Source organism: Ipomoea nil, unplaced genomic scaffold (assembly GCF_001879475.1).
Source record: "Ipomoea nil cultivar Tokyo-kokei standard unplaced genomic scaffold, Asagao_1.1 scaffold0317, whole genome shotgun sequence".
Taxonomy (NCBI): domain Eukaryota; kingdom Viridiplantae; phylum Streptophyta; class Magnoliopsida; order Solanales; family Convolvulaceae; genus Ipomoea; species Ipomoea nil.
Genome location: NW_017616745.1, coordinates 6,169,653 through 6,188,718, shown reverse-complemented (window position 1 = coordinate 6,188,718; position 19,066 = coordinate 6,169,653). Strand labels below are relative to the sequence as shown.

Sequence of the window (19,066 nt, the reverse complement as noted above, 5' to 3'; positions counted from 1 at the left end):
TTAGCAAGATGTTTAGGGTCTTAAAATTATGAAATTAATTAAAATACAATTATTCAATTAAATGCAAGGAACAATATAATATTACTCCGACATCATAGAAGTTCATAATAATACCCAAAAAAAAAAAAAAAAAAAAACCGTACTTTGTGCTTTAAGCGCAACCCCATCTATAGTTTTTTCTTGATTTTTTGTGGGGTCCAACATGAAATGGAGGATAGAGAAAAAGGATAGAAAATGCATTTTGTTTACCTATAAGTTATTGATTTTTTGTGAGCCCGAAGAGAGAAAAATCGAAAGAAATACGCAAATGTGCACGTTTCGCGTACATACAATGTCCAGCTACGCACGCGCCAGCTGGTGCATTAAGCGCTTTCTTTTCTTTTTTTTTTTTCCTCTGTTTTCTTCTTCTCTCTCCCTCCTTTATCTCTTACTTGGCTTCTTAAATGTTGTGCAAATGTAGATGCTCAAAGACAATAAAAGTTGCCAATAATGCGAAAAAACGTATTTTATGCTTCGCAGCAGTGTATCCTCGTGTGTACTTTAAGCAAAGCAAGAAATATAACTTTATCAAATACAGATATCAATAATTTATAAGTACATGATTTTGTACCAAAAAAAGAAACCTACAAAATGGACCCAAAACTTCTACCAAGTACCAAGAACTAAAAGGTGAAAATTATAGGGGACAACCCTGACCAAGTTGATTAAGTTGTTGACTTAATAATCACAAGGTTACAAGTTTAACTCTCAACAAGAGTGGTCTATTAGCATTCTTGGTTTGAGCAGATCGCGGCTATAGACAACCTAAGCTGATTTACCTCATTGTGATCCTTTGTCAACTAAGGTCACAATGTGAGTTTACTCGGTGTACATCCTCAAATAGTGGCTGCGGGTTCTCCTCATCACTCAAAGTGAATACTATATCTACTTCAAGGCTCAGGCAGAGACATTCCAATGACCATCCATGAACTGTAGCCAGAAAAGTGGAAAGAGTGTGACAACAGACCAAAGGGAGAAGTGAATGCCGATAACATTAGAAATTCAGAACGACAATTTAAGGTACTAATAAGGTCTAAAAATGAAGTGAAATGTGTAGTTGAGACTATATATTGCAATTCTAAGTAATGTATGTATAAATAAATACCTCAGCTAATGCATATACAATATCAGGCTAACTTTCTGGGAGTAAGAAAGAGGAGACGAATCAACGAGGGATAGAATTGGGGTGTTGAGGTTGGTAGAAGTGCGGAGCTGCCTCTCGCAACCAAGAAGGATCTATGGAAATGACATTGCGCATGTACTGACGATCAGTTGAAACAAGAGATTGGTATATCACCCACTTCGGGTTGACCCTGCAAATTCCAATGAGACATGTTTCACAGTTATTACAATGAAAATATAACCCCATTTCACAGTTACTATAATGAAAATATAACGGACCACCAATTTTTTTTTTCTTAATGTTTCAATTCATTGTCCTCTCTCAAGCCCCCGTCTGCCCTCTCCTAGTCCTAGTGGTAAAAGGCTAATATCACTAGCGTCTAAAAATGGTGTGCTCAGGTAAAAGGGCCGGCCATGAGACGTAGTTTAGAGATGTTCCAATTATAGAACGAACAAATAGATTAAAGAGAATCCTCCTCCTGCTTTAAAATCAAAGTGCATTGTCTGCACCAGGAGGATCGCACATACAGAGTATTTCATTAGATGAAAATTCCTATGACAGATAACAAAGGAAGTATTGAAGCAAGGAAAAGGTAGAAGAGTGAACAATGTTAGAGCAGACTAGTGTTTCGAAGACTAATGCATCAAATACATTTGAAACTAGCTAAAGATACAAAGTAGATTATTATGTGTATCACTCAACTACTGTTTCTCTGCAGAATATTACTCCCTCTGTCCCATTTTATCTATCCTACTTATTTTTAAATTTGATTTTTTTGTGTTTAATATTACTTTTAGCGTAGTTTCTAAATATATAAATTTTGTATACTAATACTAAACTTAATATTATGAAAAAGTGAACTAAAAATAACTTCAGTCAAGCTTTAAACACGAAGCTTTAATTTTCTCTCCCACCCAAGTGTTGTCAGGAGCAATAAGATAGACATATATTTACTTACCTGAATAAAATAGATGAAGGATGAATATAAACTTCTTGAGAACCTCTGACAGTCTTGTACATGCCATTGTGGCTGAATGCCTGAAGAAACATCATGAAAGATTACCAATGTATCATATCATATAGAGATAAAAGAATCGTAGGGGAAGGGGGACAACTGAGAAGGTAACCCAGACAGACAGACAATACTCACTTCTAAACGACAAGCATTAGCAAAAAATCCCATTGTAATTGCTTTCCTTACTGCCTGCAAAATAATTTAAGATAGTCGCATTATGAAGTCTTGTATTGATAAAAAAAAATGAATAGTGCTAGACATGGCTAGTTATTAGATAGGAAATAGGTTACACTTGGATTTTGGAAAGCACAAACAAAACCCCCCACCAGAGAAAAAGCTCTCTTCTCGAGTCTCAAAACGGTGGCAAGCACTGTCAAATTGTGCATAATTAAGATGAAAGCCAAATTTGCTATTTCAGATTTTCTTTACAACGTCTTTCTTAGATGCAACTTTCACTTCCATTACTTGACTAGAACACACAACAAATAAATAAATAAAATAAAAACTGATGCAGCAATTAGTTTCAAAAAGAAAAGGCAAAACAATGTTTCAAATTCAGAATGATTAATCGGCAGAATGCTACCAATGGAAGACAATTGAGAGGAACAAGCCACATAAATTACCTGCATGTCCCCTTCACAAGATTTCAGACTTAAGCCCAAGCGCAGCACAATCCTTCTTAGTTGTTCCCTAACTTCCATAACCTTTTTCTGCATAAAATATAGCACATTTTAAGAAAATGGTGAAAAAAGGAAAAGCAAACCTTTTATGAATTATGATTAATTGCCAATAGGAAATGATATAGTATACATAGAGACTAGAAAAGTAGAAAAAATCTTCATGAAAACAGCAGCTGCAGAATAACCAAAGATAACTGAAAAATGATGCGCAACTGCAGAACTAGGTACTTACCATGGCATGATAGTTAATAAAATTCTTCTGACACCACTTTGAAGATTTATTTGACTGAATGAATCCTTTGTACACATTTAAGAAAGTGACATGATCACCCTGAATGGCATCAATTGTATATACATTAGGGCATGAGGCAAAGAAACAATACTGAAGATTTTACTACATACAATCAAAGTGGAAAACTCTTGATATACCAATTAGAGACTTCAACTTTACATGCATGTATTCTTTGGCATATGAATAGAAAGGAAATTGGATTTGGAATCACAAATATCAGAGTAATTGTGTGTCATAAATAAGATGATAACTTATTTATATTTTATTCACAGCACTTAGTACTGCTTCACTCTTAAGTTCTGTAATACTGAATTGCAATTACTTAGTATAAAAGCATCAATCAAATTAATGTCATTTGAGGTTTTATTAATTTTTGCTGAGTTAACATTTACATGAGTAGATCAAAACTCAAAAGAATAGAACCTCAGCTGCAGCAAATCTCAACTTCGCTTCATCCATTTCCTTTTGTACTCCCCTCAGGGAAATCCAGATGGACTGCAAAACAAGAAAAAAAACAAATTACATCAAGTTAAAAAAGACATCAAGAAATACAGAGTTAGAGTACAAGGTGAAAACTCATACAGAATGCATGACAATATTTTCATTTTATTTCAATTAAAATGGAAATAGTTACCTGTATTGAGAGAACCGCAGCAATGGTAATAATTTCCTCAGAACATCCAGATTCACTTGAAGCCAAGATCATCTTCGAGATCATTGGGTCCTATAAAAATTATGACATTGAGACAATTGACAACTTTCTAGGCTAATAATTAAATAGGGAAGATAGGATACTGGAAATGAAGTGTAAATCTATCCCAGACTAAGGAAATCAACCATATAGAAATATCAGACTAAACCATAATTCTTTCAACATACTAATGGAATCTCAGCAACTTGAAATCCAGCAGGTGAAGTGAGTTTAGCATCATCATCAAGTACTCCAAGTGAGTACAATATCTCAAGTGCTCTAATCATTGCTTCAGGTGATGGAGATGCAGGCCAATCAAACCCTAATATATTGTCAATGCCCAAGGCCTTTAACTGTGAAATGGAAAAGGACAGTAACACAGAAAAACTGTTTAATACATTGCCTTCACAAACTAGCAGAATAAGATTTTGAATTTGCAAGAGATATTTGGCCAAAAAAGAGAATCTTATTATGAGGGATTTGACACACCTATCATCACATGCATAAAAATAAGAATGTCATTCAAAGTCATTTATTTTCATGATATAAAGAGAAGCCCTTAGATGATGTTGACAAAATTTTTGTTTAGTTCCTAATCTTGAACAGAGACCCTGTTGTTCTAAGGAACCCCTGCAGAGCAGGTTAATACCATTCTAAAACCTCAGAACTCAAAATAGAAGTGTATTATCATGAAAGAGGTATGACTCCAGTATCAATTGGTTTAAATGCATACCTGAATAACACATGAAACAAGGCTTGATCTCTGTATCTCAGGAATTCCCTGGGTAGACATCTCATTTAAGAAATATTCTTCAGTATAGAGCCTGGTTATGGAGAAGAACAAGAGCCAACAAATAAATTTTACATTGAAATGTAAGTGCGGATGTCACCCAGAAAGAAAGTAGCATGTAAAACTGAATAAAATAAAGGGCATCTACAACTTAAAATTAAAGTAACAACTACTATTGACCATACACAAACTTTCCCAGTATATGTAGTACCTAGTAAACAAATTCGATTGCATACAAGCAAAAATAACACTAATATTAAAAAATAGAGTGTCATCTAACACCTACAACCACTTTTATGTTCATGTGGCTATCTCAGGGGATGGGGGTGGCAAGTTGCATATGATGTCAAATTGTCAATACCTGAAACATTTTCCAGGTCGAACTCTTCCAGCTCTACCAGCCCTTTGTCGAGCTGAAGCCTTGGATATGGGGGCCACTATTAAATTCTCAATGTCTGAAATCTTAAGTAAAGTAGAACAAATATCAGAATGTAAAACCATTTGCAATATCTGAAAATCACATACTTGGTGCATTTCTCACAAGAAACAGAAACAAAACAAAACAAAACAAAACAAAAAAAGCAAAAAACAATAACAATAACAAAAAAACAAAAACAAAACAAAAACAAAAAACAAAAAACAAAAAAAACACCCAAAAAAAACAAAAAACAAAAACAAAACAAAAAAAACAAAAACAAAAACAAAAATCAAAAACAATAAATAAATAAATAAATAAAATAGCAATAAACCTGCCAGCAAAACTTAATGTTACTGTTGAGTCCCTCCTTAAGGCAGCAACAAATCTAAGATAGAGAATGTTATTCTTCATAATCTTATAAGCTTAAAACACCTTCCAGTTTATGTTCACTAAGCTTGTCATAGCAAGTTGATGACCCATTTGAAAATCAGCTAGGAGTAAATACTTCTGTTACAGGCAGAAAATGTTTTTGAAATACATCCATAATTCACAGCACTTGTTAACTACAATATTTAGTACTTGTAGTAAGGAACTTAGCAACCTTGTTTGGCATGACTTGTCAATTTGTGAGTACTCAAAACAGCATATACACATCATAATAATTGCAATACAAGCCTCTGATACCAAAAGCTGGATTGGTTGCACAAAGAAAGAAAGGAAAGTGAAAATAAAAATAAATAAATAAATTTTAAAGGGTTGAGTGTTATACCGGATTGTAGAACCGTTGTTTTGAGAATCCACTATCAACCACATAGACAATACCCTGGAGGAAAGACAGTTACAGAACAGAACTATTGCTCAATAAACTTAATCTACATTTCCCATTTATCCCAAAATCAAAGACTCACTACCTCTAAAGTTAATGATGTTTCAGCAATATTTGTTGATATTATCACTTTCCTCTTTCCTCTGGGAGTTGGAGTAAACACAATATCCTGCCCAGAAAACAAAACAAAAATAAAATAAAATAAAATAAAGAAATATTGAATGCAAAAGGCGGGTTGGTCACAAAATGTAAGAATATCAAATATTAACACAGTGCTATAAATTGCCGACCTGATCCGCTCGTGGGAGTCCTGAGTAGAGTGGTACAAAAATCAACCCTGCCAATGAGTCATGGTAAAGCAGGCCAAGCTGTCAGAGATCACTAGAGGAAATATGGTGGAATAAATAATATTTCCTTTGATCATTCTTATGACACCAAACTAGACATGGCATAATAAATATCTGCGTATACCATCCACACATATATGTAAAAGCTATGAATGTATATACATACAGAAAATTATAATGAAAGACTATCAACAAAGGAAACAAACAGGAGAGCTGAGATCCTGAAATGTTTTCATCTAGCAATGTGAAATAATTGCAACCAAATGCAACTAAAAACATATAGTTTGCACCCTTTTTGCAACAATATACAACTAAAATGTATAGGTGCACCCCTTTTCTATGTTCTTTATGAGAAATAAAATATCCATTCACTAACATCAAAACTTCAGTAAACAGTTCAACACTTCAACTAAACTCAACTGGGCTCTATTCCCAATCTAGTTGGGAAAAGTTCAATTAAAGATTGAAACATAAGAGTTCGACATGATTACTTCCTCAAAATTCCATTAAAACAATCACATATAGTATAAGGGGGGAAGGGGGGGGGGGGGTGGGGTCATTTTGGAGCATAGGACTGTTCTTGGAAACACAATTTGTATCGATAGTTTTGACTAATTTGCAGACTGGCTGCCCTTTGTGATGAACAGTGTTGTTTTAATGAAAATATGAAGGAAACTAATTTGGGAGAGGGTGTAGCACGAGACCATCCTTAATGTCATTAATGTAACTTCCAGAAGTCATTTGCAAGCTAAAATGTTTCCATTATGTAAATGTAATGAAAATTACTCACTATATTTCATAAGAGCATCCCCAATAGGGGTTCATACATGGTTTTTCAAACAGTAAAATCTTGAAGGTTGAGTTTTTAACTAATGTGGAAGTGAGGTGTTTGGTGTATGGCTCCTCCTGCAAAAATGAGGATTTTGTCAGCATCGTACGACTGTTTCACTGACATGAGTCTTTCTTTTAACTTTTGTTATCCAAATTTATTCTTTGTTTTATTCTTCTCACAAAGAACTAGCCGTTCAGTTCTTGTTTTTTTTATTTTTTATTTTTATAATTTAATTTTTTTTGTTGTTAAATTGATTTTTATTTTTATTTATTAAATTTGTAATTATTAATTAAATTAAAATTTTATATTTATCAATAATATTATTATTAAATTTATAATTATCAATAATATTAAATTAATTTTATAATTATAATTATAATTATAATTTTTAGAATGATAATAAATAAATAATTAATTAAAATATAGGATAGTCAAATTGTGGGTCCATAAAAAACTGAGAAAAAACTTCAAACTAATGTGGAGAAGGGTTTTTTTGTGATTGAGTGAGATAGTGGATGATGAGGTGGATGTTGGGGCCCACAAAAAAATGGAAAAAAATCCTCAACTATTGAGGATGCCCTAAGAGTGGAGAGGTAACATTTGTTTTAAATGGCTATGCAATCCTTGAAATACAACTACGAGCAGGACGAAATTTCAAGTGGACATTTCTACAAACCAACCATGACCAGCAACAAAATGTGAAAACATTGAAAAGAAGATCATGCAAATTTAGTCTTCAAAAGTTGAAATTAGGGACTATGAAACAATTGCATTAAACTTAGCACAAAAGAAGAAAGCACTATAATTTTAAGCCATGAACACCTTTAGAAAGTTAATTTAATTCAATAAATATAAGTCTAACCTTTTAGAACATAGACAGTCTTATATTCGATAAGATTTCTTCCCATAATTATAACTACTACAGCAACTACCTTTCTTTTGTTTACTATGGACTTCATCTGTAAGCATCTGAACTGCAGTGTCAATATCATCTTGTCCAGTGAGGAACACCAAGATATCTCCCATTGGCTCCTACAGTAGTATTATAATAAAGAAATGAAAAATAAGGAAACAAAGAAAAGACAATGAAACTTCATCTTTATCATAATTCCAGTCAAGCACTCTTATCCTGAAAACAAGATGATATGAAATATGAAAAAAAAATAATTAATTAATTAATTCTCTGAGGATGTCTCGAAATTTCCTTCTCCTTTTTGTTTTCTGGACAATTAATTTTTTTTTTTCGAAAAAAATAATTGTAACTGACTTTAACATCCATGTCCCCCATATGAGTAAATAACTTCTAGGCAAAGTGCAGCACAGGCATATTGTATGCCATGTTCTATCTAATTCTATCTTGGGGCAATGTTTCTCGGTTTCTCAAGGGAAAGACTGATTTTTCTTTTTCTTACTCTTTTTCTTTGTTTTTTTTAAGGACATGAAAAGGCAGAAGTGATTAACCAACATAGAAAATGACCAGGTTCTTGCATATGACAACAAGGCTGACACAAGAATAGCTCTACAAACAGGAGGCATTTAACAGTTCAACAATGCTATTACACATGCTCCAGCTTACATGATCATGGATTGACAACACTGTTGAAACAGCAGATTGGACATAATCAGACACGGGATTGTCAGCATAAAAAACCTCCACATTAAATCCTCTGCCCTGAAGTATAAAAAATATAAAATAAAAAAAAAAAATAAAAAAGTTACTTTTTACATAAAATTCATAATTTCATTAAAACTCAGTCATAAAGCCTTATGTAAGCCAACCAAATTTCAGAAAGAAACACAAGGCGTAGAGCATATACCTCTACTGAGAGAATGGCAGGTTCTCTACTAGGTCCATTCTCCTCCTGCTCTGATAGGCGACGCCTTCTATTTATTTTTTAAAGTATAAATGTTTGATAAGTAATGTGATTGGCACAAACAGAAGATAAAAGGCAGAATGAATTCAGTTCATAGTCCTAGATAAAGTTGGACAACATGAAGGAAATATTGCATTTACATAACAAGCAAATGAATACTTTGCACACACGAGAATAAATGCACCAACAATTATTTTATTTTTGGGTCCAACAAGGCAAAAGATCATAGAAAATGTTTTACAAATCTTTAATGTGGGCTGAGTGAAAACTCTGGATCAGTATCTTCTATGATATCAACTCCAATTCTTACAGCAAAGATTTTTTACTCAGATCTATAAAGAATGGAATTACTCTGGAAAAATGTGTACAAAATTTTAACTCTAGAAGTAAACAATTACCAATTTACCACTACCAGGCACTAATTGTGATATAGTCATACATGAGACAGAAACTACCATTTAGCTATCAAAAGCTTCATATTTTCTATTGGATGATAGCCTCCAGAGTAGTCTTGAGAACAACACTTTTGTCCCCCTACCCCCACAAGTTCTCTTACTAGAATCTTACAATGAAGCTATCTCTCTTTAAAAAAAAATTTAACTGAAGAACAGAAATGCATAAGTTCTGATGACCAGTTCTACCAATCAGATATTTCATACTATTCAACTATTGTCTTCTGGATTTAGAACTAAAACACCTTTGATTTGTTAAATATGGGGTAAAATTAGATAGAACAATGTTAGTAGAACAGTAAAGGAGAAACCTGGTACTAAAAAAATCTGCCATCGATTTTGCTTCTATTGTGGCTGAAGCAATGATTAGACGCAGCTCAGGCCGGCGCCGTTGAATCTGAATTCCCATAGTGAGCTTAGATTGATATACCACATGAGTTCGAGTAAGAAAAAACTAAATTATGCATTTAGGCAATGGCCCATGAGAGGGCTCATTCCTTATTTTATAGTAAACATACCTTTTTCAGAAGTCCCAATAAGATGTCAGTAGAAATAGACCTTTCATGTGCTTCATCTATCATTATCACACTGGTCAAACAAGTAACAGTCATGTTCATGAACCGAAAATAGTATATGAATAAAGTGTGTATTATAGTAAATAGATGAAAGAGTGAAAGGACTAGCGAAGGTACAAGTTTTTCAAAAACAAAAAATATTAACCACCCCTCAATAAGTAGGGAGTAGGGCAGTAGGCTTAAATACCCAAACTGAGTACCTATACTTGCTCAGTAGAGGATCATCCATCATTTCCCTCAGCAATACTCCGTCAGTTAGGAATTTGATTCTAGTTAAGTCCTGTGAAGCCAGAATAGAAAATTCTCATCATTAATGAAGGTCAGACTTAGTCACACAAGAACACATACAAAGTTTGTTCTTCTCCAGCATATGATGCTACAGAGATCTAGTGACTAACAGTGCAAAACAGACAGCTAACAACTTTTCCTGTGATGGATCTATGACTTGTAAGGTGTTATTTTCAAAGAATTCAGAATTCATAATCTTAAAATATACAGAAGATTCGCACCGTATTTGTAATGTCTTCAAATCGAATTGTATATCCTACTTCTTCACCAAGTTTTACTCCCATCTCTTCAGCAACCCTAGATGCAACTGCCTGCAGAAAGAAAATTCAGAACCTTCTAATAGATATTTCAAGTGTCATGTAACTAACATCTATGATCTATCAATATTCACAATAAAATAAGAACAAGAAATAGGCTGCAAAAGTCACGATTAACGATGCAATAAAGTTTTTCAGTTTAACTGACAGACATTAGAAAGTTTACTCATAGGCAGCTAATTAAACATTACAATTGACAGACTAATAGGCAATGCACTAGAAATAAACAGTGGCATAAATTCAATTAAGCAAATCAGTGTCAAATTGAAACAACCAATGGAGTTAGAAAAATCAAGATGTAGTTAACAAGCCCTTTAAATGCCCTAGAAACCAACATACTCACAAATCTACTCATCCCAGTATCAATTGTCAATAAAGTCCCTGTTTCTTTCCTAGTTCAAGAACAGTCAATATACTTAAAACAACTTAAAGTCAAGTGAAGAGCCAAATACAGGAACTTGATATAGCTAAAGTCCAAAAAGCAATACCTGCACAGCCAATCTCCTCGGTTGAGTACAAGCAATCATGCGCCCTCCCTCTGCCCAACCACCTTCTTTCAAATACTGCATTCACATAAAGTACTAAACAACAATGTTTTCCAAAAAAAAAAAAAAAAATCCTCCAAAAGTCCAAAGTTGGAATCAAAATTCCTATTCAACGCATTCACATGTACAAACAGTCCAATAACGAAATAAAAATGATCACACTTTATAATGTAGGGAAAAAACGAAGAGTTAGACAAATCTGAGAAAATACCTGAGGAATCTGAGTTGTTTTCCCACTGCCGGTTTCGCCGACGATGATAGTGGTGGCATGAGTCTCCACCAGATAGAGAATGGCAGTTCTGTACTTGTGCACCGGTAGCCTCTGCCTCTGTTTCTCTATATTTCCGTATCCAAATCTGTTAAAGACAATATTACAAGAAAAAAAAAAAAGCATAAATTAACTAAGTGAGGGTGAAAACAAAAGCTCAGTCGCATATATACATATATGAAGGGGAAGAGAGGATGATACCCGGAGGAGGAAGAAGGAGTGGAAGAGTAGAGGAGAACGCCGCCGTCTTCGTCGTCGACGAGGCGGGGCCGCTCAGTTCCCGGCTTCCAGAATTGTGCCATTTTTGTTTAGTGAGTGCTCTCTCTAACCGCTGAGCAGAGTATCAGCGTCTGCTGTCCGATAGAGAAGAATAGAGCGAGAGTATTATTTGGAGTTAATACCTAATTTAGGAGTGTATTCTTTTTTTTTTTTTGAAAATAATTTAGGAGTGTATTCAATCCTAAACAATCTTGGTAATTTAATGTAATCCTAGGGTGTGTTTGATTGGTTGGTTTTGCCCATGGGAATGTGTATAAAAGTGATTGTTGTTGTTTGGTTAATAGGTTTTAGAACACTATTATGGGTTTCGAATACCCCATCAATTGAAAAACTCATACCCAAGTACAATAAGGGTTTCATTACGTTATTCATTCTTAATCACTACTATTAGTAACCATTCTCATTCCACCCTACTACCAAACATGTTAAATACTTTCACCAAAACTCATTACCATTACCAAGTATTTGATACCCATTCCGATTCCGATTCCTATGTGCGAACCAAACACATCCCTAGAGTTTTGTATTTTTACTTAATTAAGTCGTTCGTTTATTATTCTGTTTATTTGGTTTTAAATAGAGCGACAATTCAATAATTTAAATATTAATATCTCTTTATTTTTATATCTGCGAAGTGTAAAATTTATCTTTTTTATATAAATTACTCTCAAACTTGTGAGGTTGTAATTCTTGTAAATATAAAATTTGATTCGCATGTTTTGTGAACATTTAATGGGTGTTTTTATTTGAATGTGTGTGTGTGTGTGTGTATATATATATATATATATATATATATATATATATATATATATATATATATATATATACACACACACACACACGCACGAACAGGTCTTCCTGTAAAAGTGAACACTGATTTCGGCTACTCATAAGGGTTCAATAATGGCGGAAGATTTTAGTAAAAAAAATGTGAAGTTAATTTTATAATTATCGAAAAAATACGGTGTTCATTTATAATTATTATAAATTTATTAAAACTTTCAAAGATCTGTCTCCGACTGGCTTTGTTCCTAACCATGGAAACGAAGGGGTGAAGGTCCCTTCGTCTCCGGCCGTTCTTGTCTTCTTCTTTTTTTTAATTTTAATTAATTATTTTATTTCACATTATTTTAAAAAATAATTTTTAAAATTGGTAACCGCCACTTCAGGTAAACAAGTAATTTTGGATTGAATTACACGAATTTGTGTTGTTTATGAATCTAAATGCATTGTTTTTAAGTTCATGGCCTAATTGTAATTTGGTGTGCAGTTGAGTGACCATTTTGACCCTTATTCCATTATAAAATTCATACCACATTTACGGATGGCAACGGGACGGGGCGGGAGCGGGGAGTATACTCCCCGTCCCTGTCCCCGCGACTCCGTCCCCATCCCTGTCCCCTGCCAAGAATTAGACGGGGTCGGGGATTCCCTATTCCCCGTCAACTCCTACTCAAAATGTTAAATAATTTTAATTTTTAATAATAAAATATTAAAATTTAAATACTAGTTTCAAAAATTAAAATACATACTAACTAACTAACTAACTAATTAATGTTGATAGATATCATATTATTCATTATTCATTATAATAATAATTGTTTTCATCTAATATGATAGGACATTGAATTAGTAATTGGTTCCAAATTTGACTTTTGTTGAGAGGTGTCTATTAACTTTCTGAGTAGGTCAATTATAGGTAATTTAATTTACCTTCATGTATTCTGTACTACTTATCATTTCAATAATTATGAAAAACTTTTTCAAAAAATAATAAAAATAATAATGAATCGTTTTATTCAAAGATTTAATACACATGACTATTTTATAAAACTGTCTTGCATGGATTCTATATGTGCTTACTTATGTATTAAAATAGTTAAAGCGCTTATACAATGATAGTGAATTTACTTAATTAATAAACACGTAGAGAAATTAATTTCTATGCAAATTGGATTGTGAATTACCATGAATTTTCTTAAATTTTTATGATTATTCTTTGAAGAGTTTAAATTGATTGATCTTTATTAATATTGTAGAGTTGATAGATTGTGAGACAAGCTAAGAATGACTGCTGGTAGTGTAAAAAGAAAAAAAGAAAAAATAATACACCATGTAAAATCATAAATTTAAGTATATTGATTAGAACAAACATTAATTAATACATATAGAAATAGTAGTTTTAATTTCCCTATTAATAATTTAATTTGCCCTCACGTAATTAATTAAGTACGTAATTATGTTCTTATTATATATTATTATTCTTCCAAATATTATTATTATTATTATTTCATATAGGCAAGAAGACGAATCCTTCCAAGCTTCCATTTTGTAATGCTTAAGGAGCGTAGCCACCACCGTGACCACCGCCTGCGCCGCCACCATATCCACCTGCGTGCTCACCTCCGCCGCCGTACGCACTTCCTCCACCAGCTCCACCGCCGCTGCCGCCGCCACCAGGGTATCCTCCTCCGTATGCCCCTCCTGCTCCCCCACCCTCTCCTCCTCCACTACCATATCCACCACCGGATGCTCCGCCGGCTCCTCCTGCGTAACCTCCACCGCCACCGCCACCGTGTCCTCCTCCGCCGCCACCTGAAGTTCCTCCGGCTCCCCCTGCATAACCTCCTCCAGCACCGCCTCCCTGTCCGCAGCCACCCCCGGATGCTCCTCCGGCGTAACCTCCTCCAGCACCGCCTCCGTGTCCTCCGCCACCACCGCCGGATGCTTCTCCGGCTCCTCCGGCGCCACCCCCTTGTCCTCCACCTTTTTGTCCTCCTGCACCGTATCCACCCCCTGCCCCTTCACCTCCTCCTCCTCCAGCACCATATCCGGCGCCATAACCGCCTCCACCACCAGTTCCACCGCCACCTCCACCACCATACCCAATGCCATGTTCTCCACCACCCCCATACCCTCCCGCACCTCCTCCTTCACCACCCCCACTCCCATACCCACCACCATGCTCTCCACCGGCGGCATAACCTCCTCCACCACCTTTCCCACCTCCACCCCCACGGCCTCCATAGCCTCCCGCGCCGCCTCCTTCACCACCCCCACTCCCATACCCACCACCATGCTCTCCACCGGCACCATAACCATCTCCACCGCCACTTCCCCCTCCGCCCCCTCCACCATACCCTACACCATGCTCTCCACCGCCTCCATACCCAGACCCGCCACCACCTCCACTCCCATAACCTACACCACCATACCCGCCTCCTTCCCCTCCACCTCCACCACCACCACCACCAGAGCCGGCGCCATACCCAGCATCATAATTCAATAGAATTCTGGCTGCTGAGCAAATTCCAAGCCCCAGTAGCAGCACAAAGAAGAGTATATGCTTCGCCATTGGAAGATCAGACAAGAAAGCTCATCTGATTAATGCATGGAATTGGTGGGTATTTATAGGAATCCGAAAGGACAGACAAACGCGTTAAAGAAGCTAGAAAAAACTACATTTGATCTAAAGAAAACCCCTTTAATTTCGTCCCCACAATGTGGCTTCGCTTCTCATTTCTAATAATAATAATTTCATTCCCTCGATCACTCAAGTATATATGTATATATCAAGATCAGACGACGACCCATATATGCCATTATATATTTAGTGTGCTTTGTGCTGTCTCCCACCTTATTCCATCTCCTCCTTCAGCTATACTAAACACTGCACTCTTAAAGACCAAACAGCTTAGTTTTCAGGTGTTAGGGCAACTGCTGCTACTTTTGACTTGATAACATAACCTATTCTATGAACCAAACGCCACCTTAATTTATTCCACTCTGAGGAGGCGTTTGGTTCACAGAATGTTAGATTACTAGGAATGTTAGAATCCAGTATTTGGTAAAATCTGGGATATATGTAATATAAACTTGTTTGGTTGATGATTTGTTGTTTATGTTATAATGGTTATTTTACCTTAATACCCTCATATTACAAATCACCTTGCAAACATGAAAATGTGTCAAACTGCTATAATATAATATTCTTTCTTTTTCAAATTTATGTTTTCCCTTATCTAGTCCTTTTTCATAAAAATAAAATAAATAAAATAAAGTTCAAAATCAAGCTTTCACTTTGATGTTAAGGGCAAAGAAGATAAAATGGCAAGAGAATTTAACATTACCTAAGATGAACAAGGGAATCACATTCCCTCAAAAACAAGGAAAAATCTTATGTGGAGGCAATATTGGATTCCAAGGGAATGTTATATAACTCCAACCAAACATAGGAATGTTAGATAACAAACACAATATAATCCTAGTTATTATATATAACCCGAACCAAACGCTCACTGAAGGTTTACATTGCGAACTTGGTTAATTAATGTAGAATTTTACACCCTCACTTTTATTCTCTGACGTGGCAAATAAGAATAGATTATTTTTATCATATAGGTTTTTAGCAAGGACGGATCCAGAAAATCAACTGAGTGAGAGCGAAGTTTAAATGACGTTTGAAATGCCAATGACAAAATATCAAACAATCATAATAAGATTAAAAAACAAAATACATTATAAATTACAATATAATGTTTTTTTTGTTTTTTTGTTTTTTTTATAGATTACATGATACTTAGGGTCAGAGCCAAAAATATACTTGGGTGTGGTAAAAATATGAAAATATTTATGACAAAATATGAAACATAATCAATTAGATAAAATAATTTGAATAACACTATATTCATAAATACTTTTTAATTTAAATTTCTTTTAGTTAGATCAACTTTAAGTTTTTCTTCCAAAACTGAACATGAACCACAGAGGCTAGACCGGTGCTCACTGCGCACAAGGAGCCCCCTTCACTTTGAGAAGTTGCTCCCACACTGTTCTTCCAAAGTTTAACCTCTATGACCAGTTGAGCTACCCATGCGGGCAACTTTAAGTTTTTCTAAATTAATTCGAATACAATGAAGTATAATATAAACTTGTATACTACATTAATGAAAGGGATAAGGGTCAAATAACCTCTCAAACTATACTAAAATGTACAATTAAACACTTGAACTTTAAAAAGCTCCAATTAGCTCATAGAACTCACAAAAATCAAGCAATTAACCCCTTTTTACCCCCAAGTGGAAAACCTTCCTGTGGAGAGCAATTAGTGATATCATCCCCACTACAAATAACTTGCTTATAAAGATGGTAGATGTTCATCCGATTTGTGCAGTGCCATGTGTGGAGTTTGCATGAGGATACTATGCACTTATTAGTCTTGTGTGATTATGCAAGATCCGTTTGGAACCAATCCAACCTTACAATCCTCAACATTGTTACAAATGTTTTTCATGATTGGTTTAGTGCAATCTTGAATATTTTTGATACTGATGGTGTTATGTACACAGCTGCGATTCTTTATTATATCTGGAGATCAAGAAATGGGGCGGTTTGGGAAGCCATTTTGCCGATGCCGAGGAGACTCTTAGCGTCCGCTATGGCCGCCTTACACGCCTGGCGCACTGTGCACTCGCCACCGTCCGCACACCTGCCACCTGCCACTACCGTGGCCTCTGGAACGGCTGCTGCTGTTATACCCTTCGCACCACCACCGGCTACTGCCAACATCACTATACCACTGCCGGACGCTGCCAACACCTCTACCCAGCAGCCGAGAGTATGCCGCATGGATGCTGGATACCACCACGCGTCCAACACAACTACAATAGGGGCGGTTCTCTTAGATGGAGGAGGTGGATATATTTCGACTCACGCTGCAACCCTTTCAAATTGTTCCTCACCGTTAATGGTCGAGACACTGGTGTGCAAAGAAGCCTTATCATGGTTATGGGGTCGTGGTGAACGGTCTGTAAAGCTCTATACAGATTGCCAGACACTTCAGCATTATCTATCTTCTGCCACTACACTGATTCGCTCATATGTTGGTTATGCTATAGATGGATGCAGATCATCTATGTCTCTATTTGATTTTTGTTCGATTAATTTTATTCCTAGATCAAATAATATTATAGCACATACTTTAGCTTCTTCTGCTTTTGATCTATCTACTCCTATATATGTACTGGGAATGTGTCCCTCCGGATTCTATTTCAGCATATCTCTAATATATACCTTGATGGTTCCTTTAAAAAAAAAAAAAAACCCCCTTTTTACCTATTTTTTATAAATTATTTACAAGTTAATGCCATGTCATATTATTATTATTATTATTATTATTATTATTATTATTATTATCTTATTTTTGTTTTTCTTTGTTATTATGAAAATACGCTTTTCTGTTTCAGCCACCATTGTTGCGTTATTGCAACCGCCGACCTGCCGCTGCTCCATTTGCTTGCCGCCGTCATTGCCTTCTTCTTCCAGGTGTGCGGTGAGCCGCTGATAGCGAGCGGTGGGCGGTGATCATTCGCGTGGATGGTGAACAACGAATAAAATTGAGAAGATTTTAATTTTTTTTTTTTAAAAAAAAATTTATGATTACTATTATTAAAAAATTAGATTAAATTTAATATATTATTTTTTAAAATATGTGAAAGCCACATCAGCTTGTCAAATCAAATTTGAAAAATCCAATCATTAAGTAGTTGACCGGTAACCTGAAGGCAACAGGCAAAATAGGGCTAATTGGACTTATATATATATATATATATATATATATATATATATATATATATATATATATATATATATATATATATATATATATATATATATATATATATATATATATATAAGTTTGGGGTTCTGATTGGAGCTTTTTGAAATTGAAGGACCTAATTGCACAAATCAATATAGTTTGAGAGCTTATTTGACCCTTATCTATGTATTAAATGATTCATAAAAAGTAGACTAAAAGAATATTTAATTTATCAATTAAATAATTCATAAAAAATAGTCTAAAAATATTTAATTTATCTTGTGAATGGATGGAAGAGATAAAATAAATGAGAGAAGAAAAGACAAATATAGGTTTTAAATAAACTTTAATGCTATATATATATATATATATATATATATATATATATATATATATATATATATATATATATATATATATATATATATATATATATATATATATATATATATATATATAAAGGGATGGGGTGGTTGGAGGGGGGCAGTTGCCCCCACAGTGACTCCATCCCTGGTTTTCTAGAAAAGTGTACATTTAGAATTTGAAGGTGAAGTAGAAGTTAGGAGTAGAAAATGAGAGTATGCATAATATTTTTCATTAATGTATTGTGCCTAATATTTCGGGCTTGATCGAGAGGGTGCAACGAGCTCAAGAATTATATTTTATTTATTCGGTCACTCTCTTCGAGAGCAAGTAATGTTCCTTTGGGTAAGCTTGGGTTGCACATTTTGTATGCACAATTGCTTGGGGGTTTGGGTTATATAAAAAAAAATGTTTGGTGTATTTTCAAGGGATTAGAGGAGAAAAAAAACTAGAA

General features: G+C 34.8%; 2 protein-coding genes across 4 annotated transcripts; both read right to left on the bottom strand.

Annotated features, from left to right (window-relative positions):
* Positions 1 to 568: 568 nt before the first annotated feature.
* Positions 569 to 11,754, bottom strand: LOC109171195 (probable pre-mRNA-splicing factor ATP-dependent RNA helicase DEAH9). 3 transcript variants are annotated; one of them, XM_019320316.1, is made up of 24 exons: positions 11,574 to 11,754; positions 11,316 to 11,460; positions 11,048 to 11,122; positions 10,464 to 10,553; positions 10,155 to 10,234; positions 9,898 to 9,967; positions 9,691 to 9,776; positions 8,871 to 8,937; positions 8,630 to 8,725; positions 7,986 to 8,085; positions 6,165 to 6,211; positions 5,960 to 6,043; positions 5,818 to 5,871; positions 4,992 to 5,092; positions 4,574 to 4,664; positions 4,029 to 4,193; positions 3,784 to 3,873; positions 3,573 to 3,644; positions 3,090 to 3,188; positions 2,801 to 2,887; positions 2,313 to 2,366; positions 2,121 to 2,200; positions 1,145 to 1,352; positions 569 to 1,024 (listed from the first exon to the last, which is right to left on the bottom strand). In XM_019320316.1, the coding sequence occupies exons 1-23, from the start codon at positions 11,672 to 11,674 to the stop codon at positions 1,205 to 1,207; spliced, it is 2,082 nt and encodes a 693-aa protein (XP_019175861.1). In that variant the 5' UTR covers positions 11,675 to 11,754; the 3' UTR covers positions 569 to 1,024; positions 1,145 to 1,204. The 3 variants fall into 3 exon arrangements, with proteins under 3 accessions (XP_019175861.1, XP_019175862.1, XP_019175863.1); XM_019320317.1 differs by having other exon boundaries at positions 569 to 996; positions 11,574 to 11,674; XM_019320318.1 differs by having other exon boundaries at positions 569 to 969; positions 11,574 to 11,674.
* Positions 11,755 to 13,767: 2,013 nt separating this feature from the next.
* Positions 13,768 to 14,821, bottom strand: LOC109171268. Its single transcript, XM_019320336.1, has 2 exons — positions 13,942 to 14,821; positions 13,768 to 13,903 (listed from the first exon to the last, which is right to left on the bottom strand). The coding sequence occupies exons 1-2, from the start codon at positions 14,787 to 14,789 to the stop codon at positions 13,900 to 13,902; spliced, it is 852 nt and encodes a 283-aa protein (XP_019175881.1). The 5' UTR covers positions 14,790 to 14,821; the 3' UTR covers positions 13,768 to 13,899.
* Between the last annotated feature and the right edge of the window lie 4,245 nt (positions 14,822 to 19,066).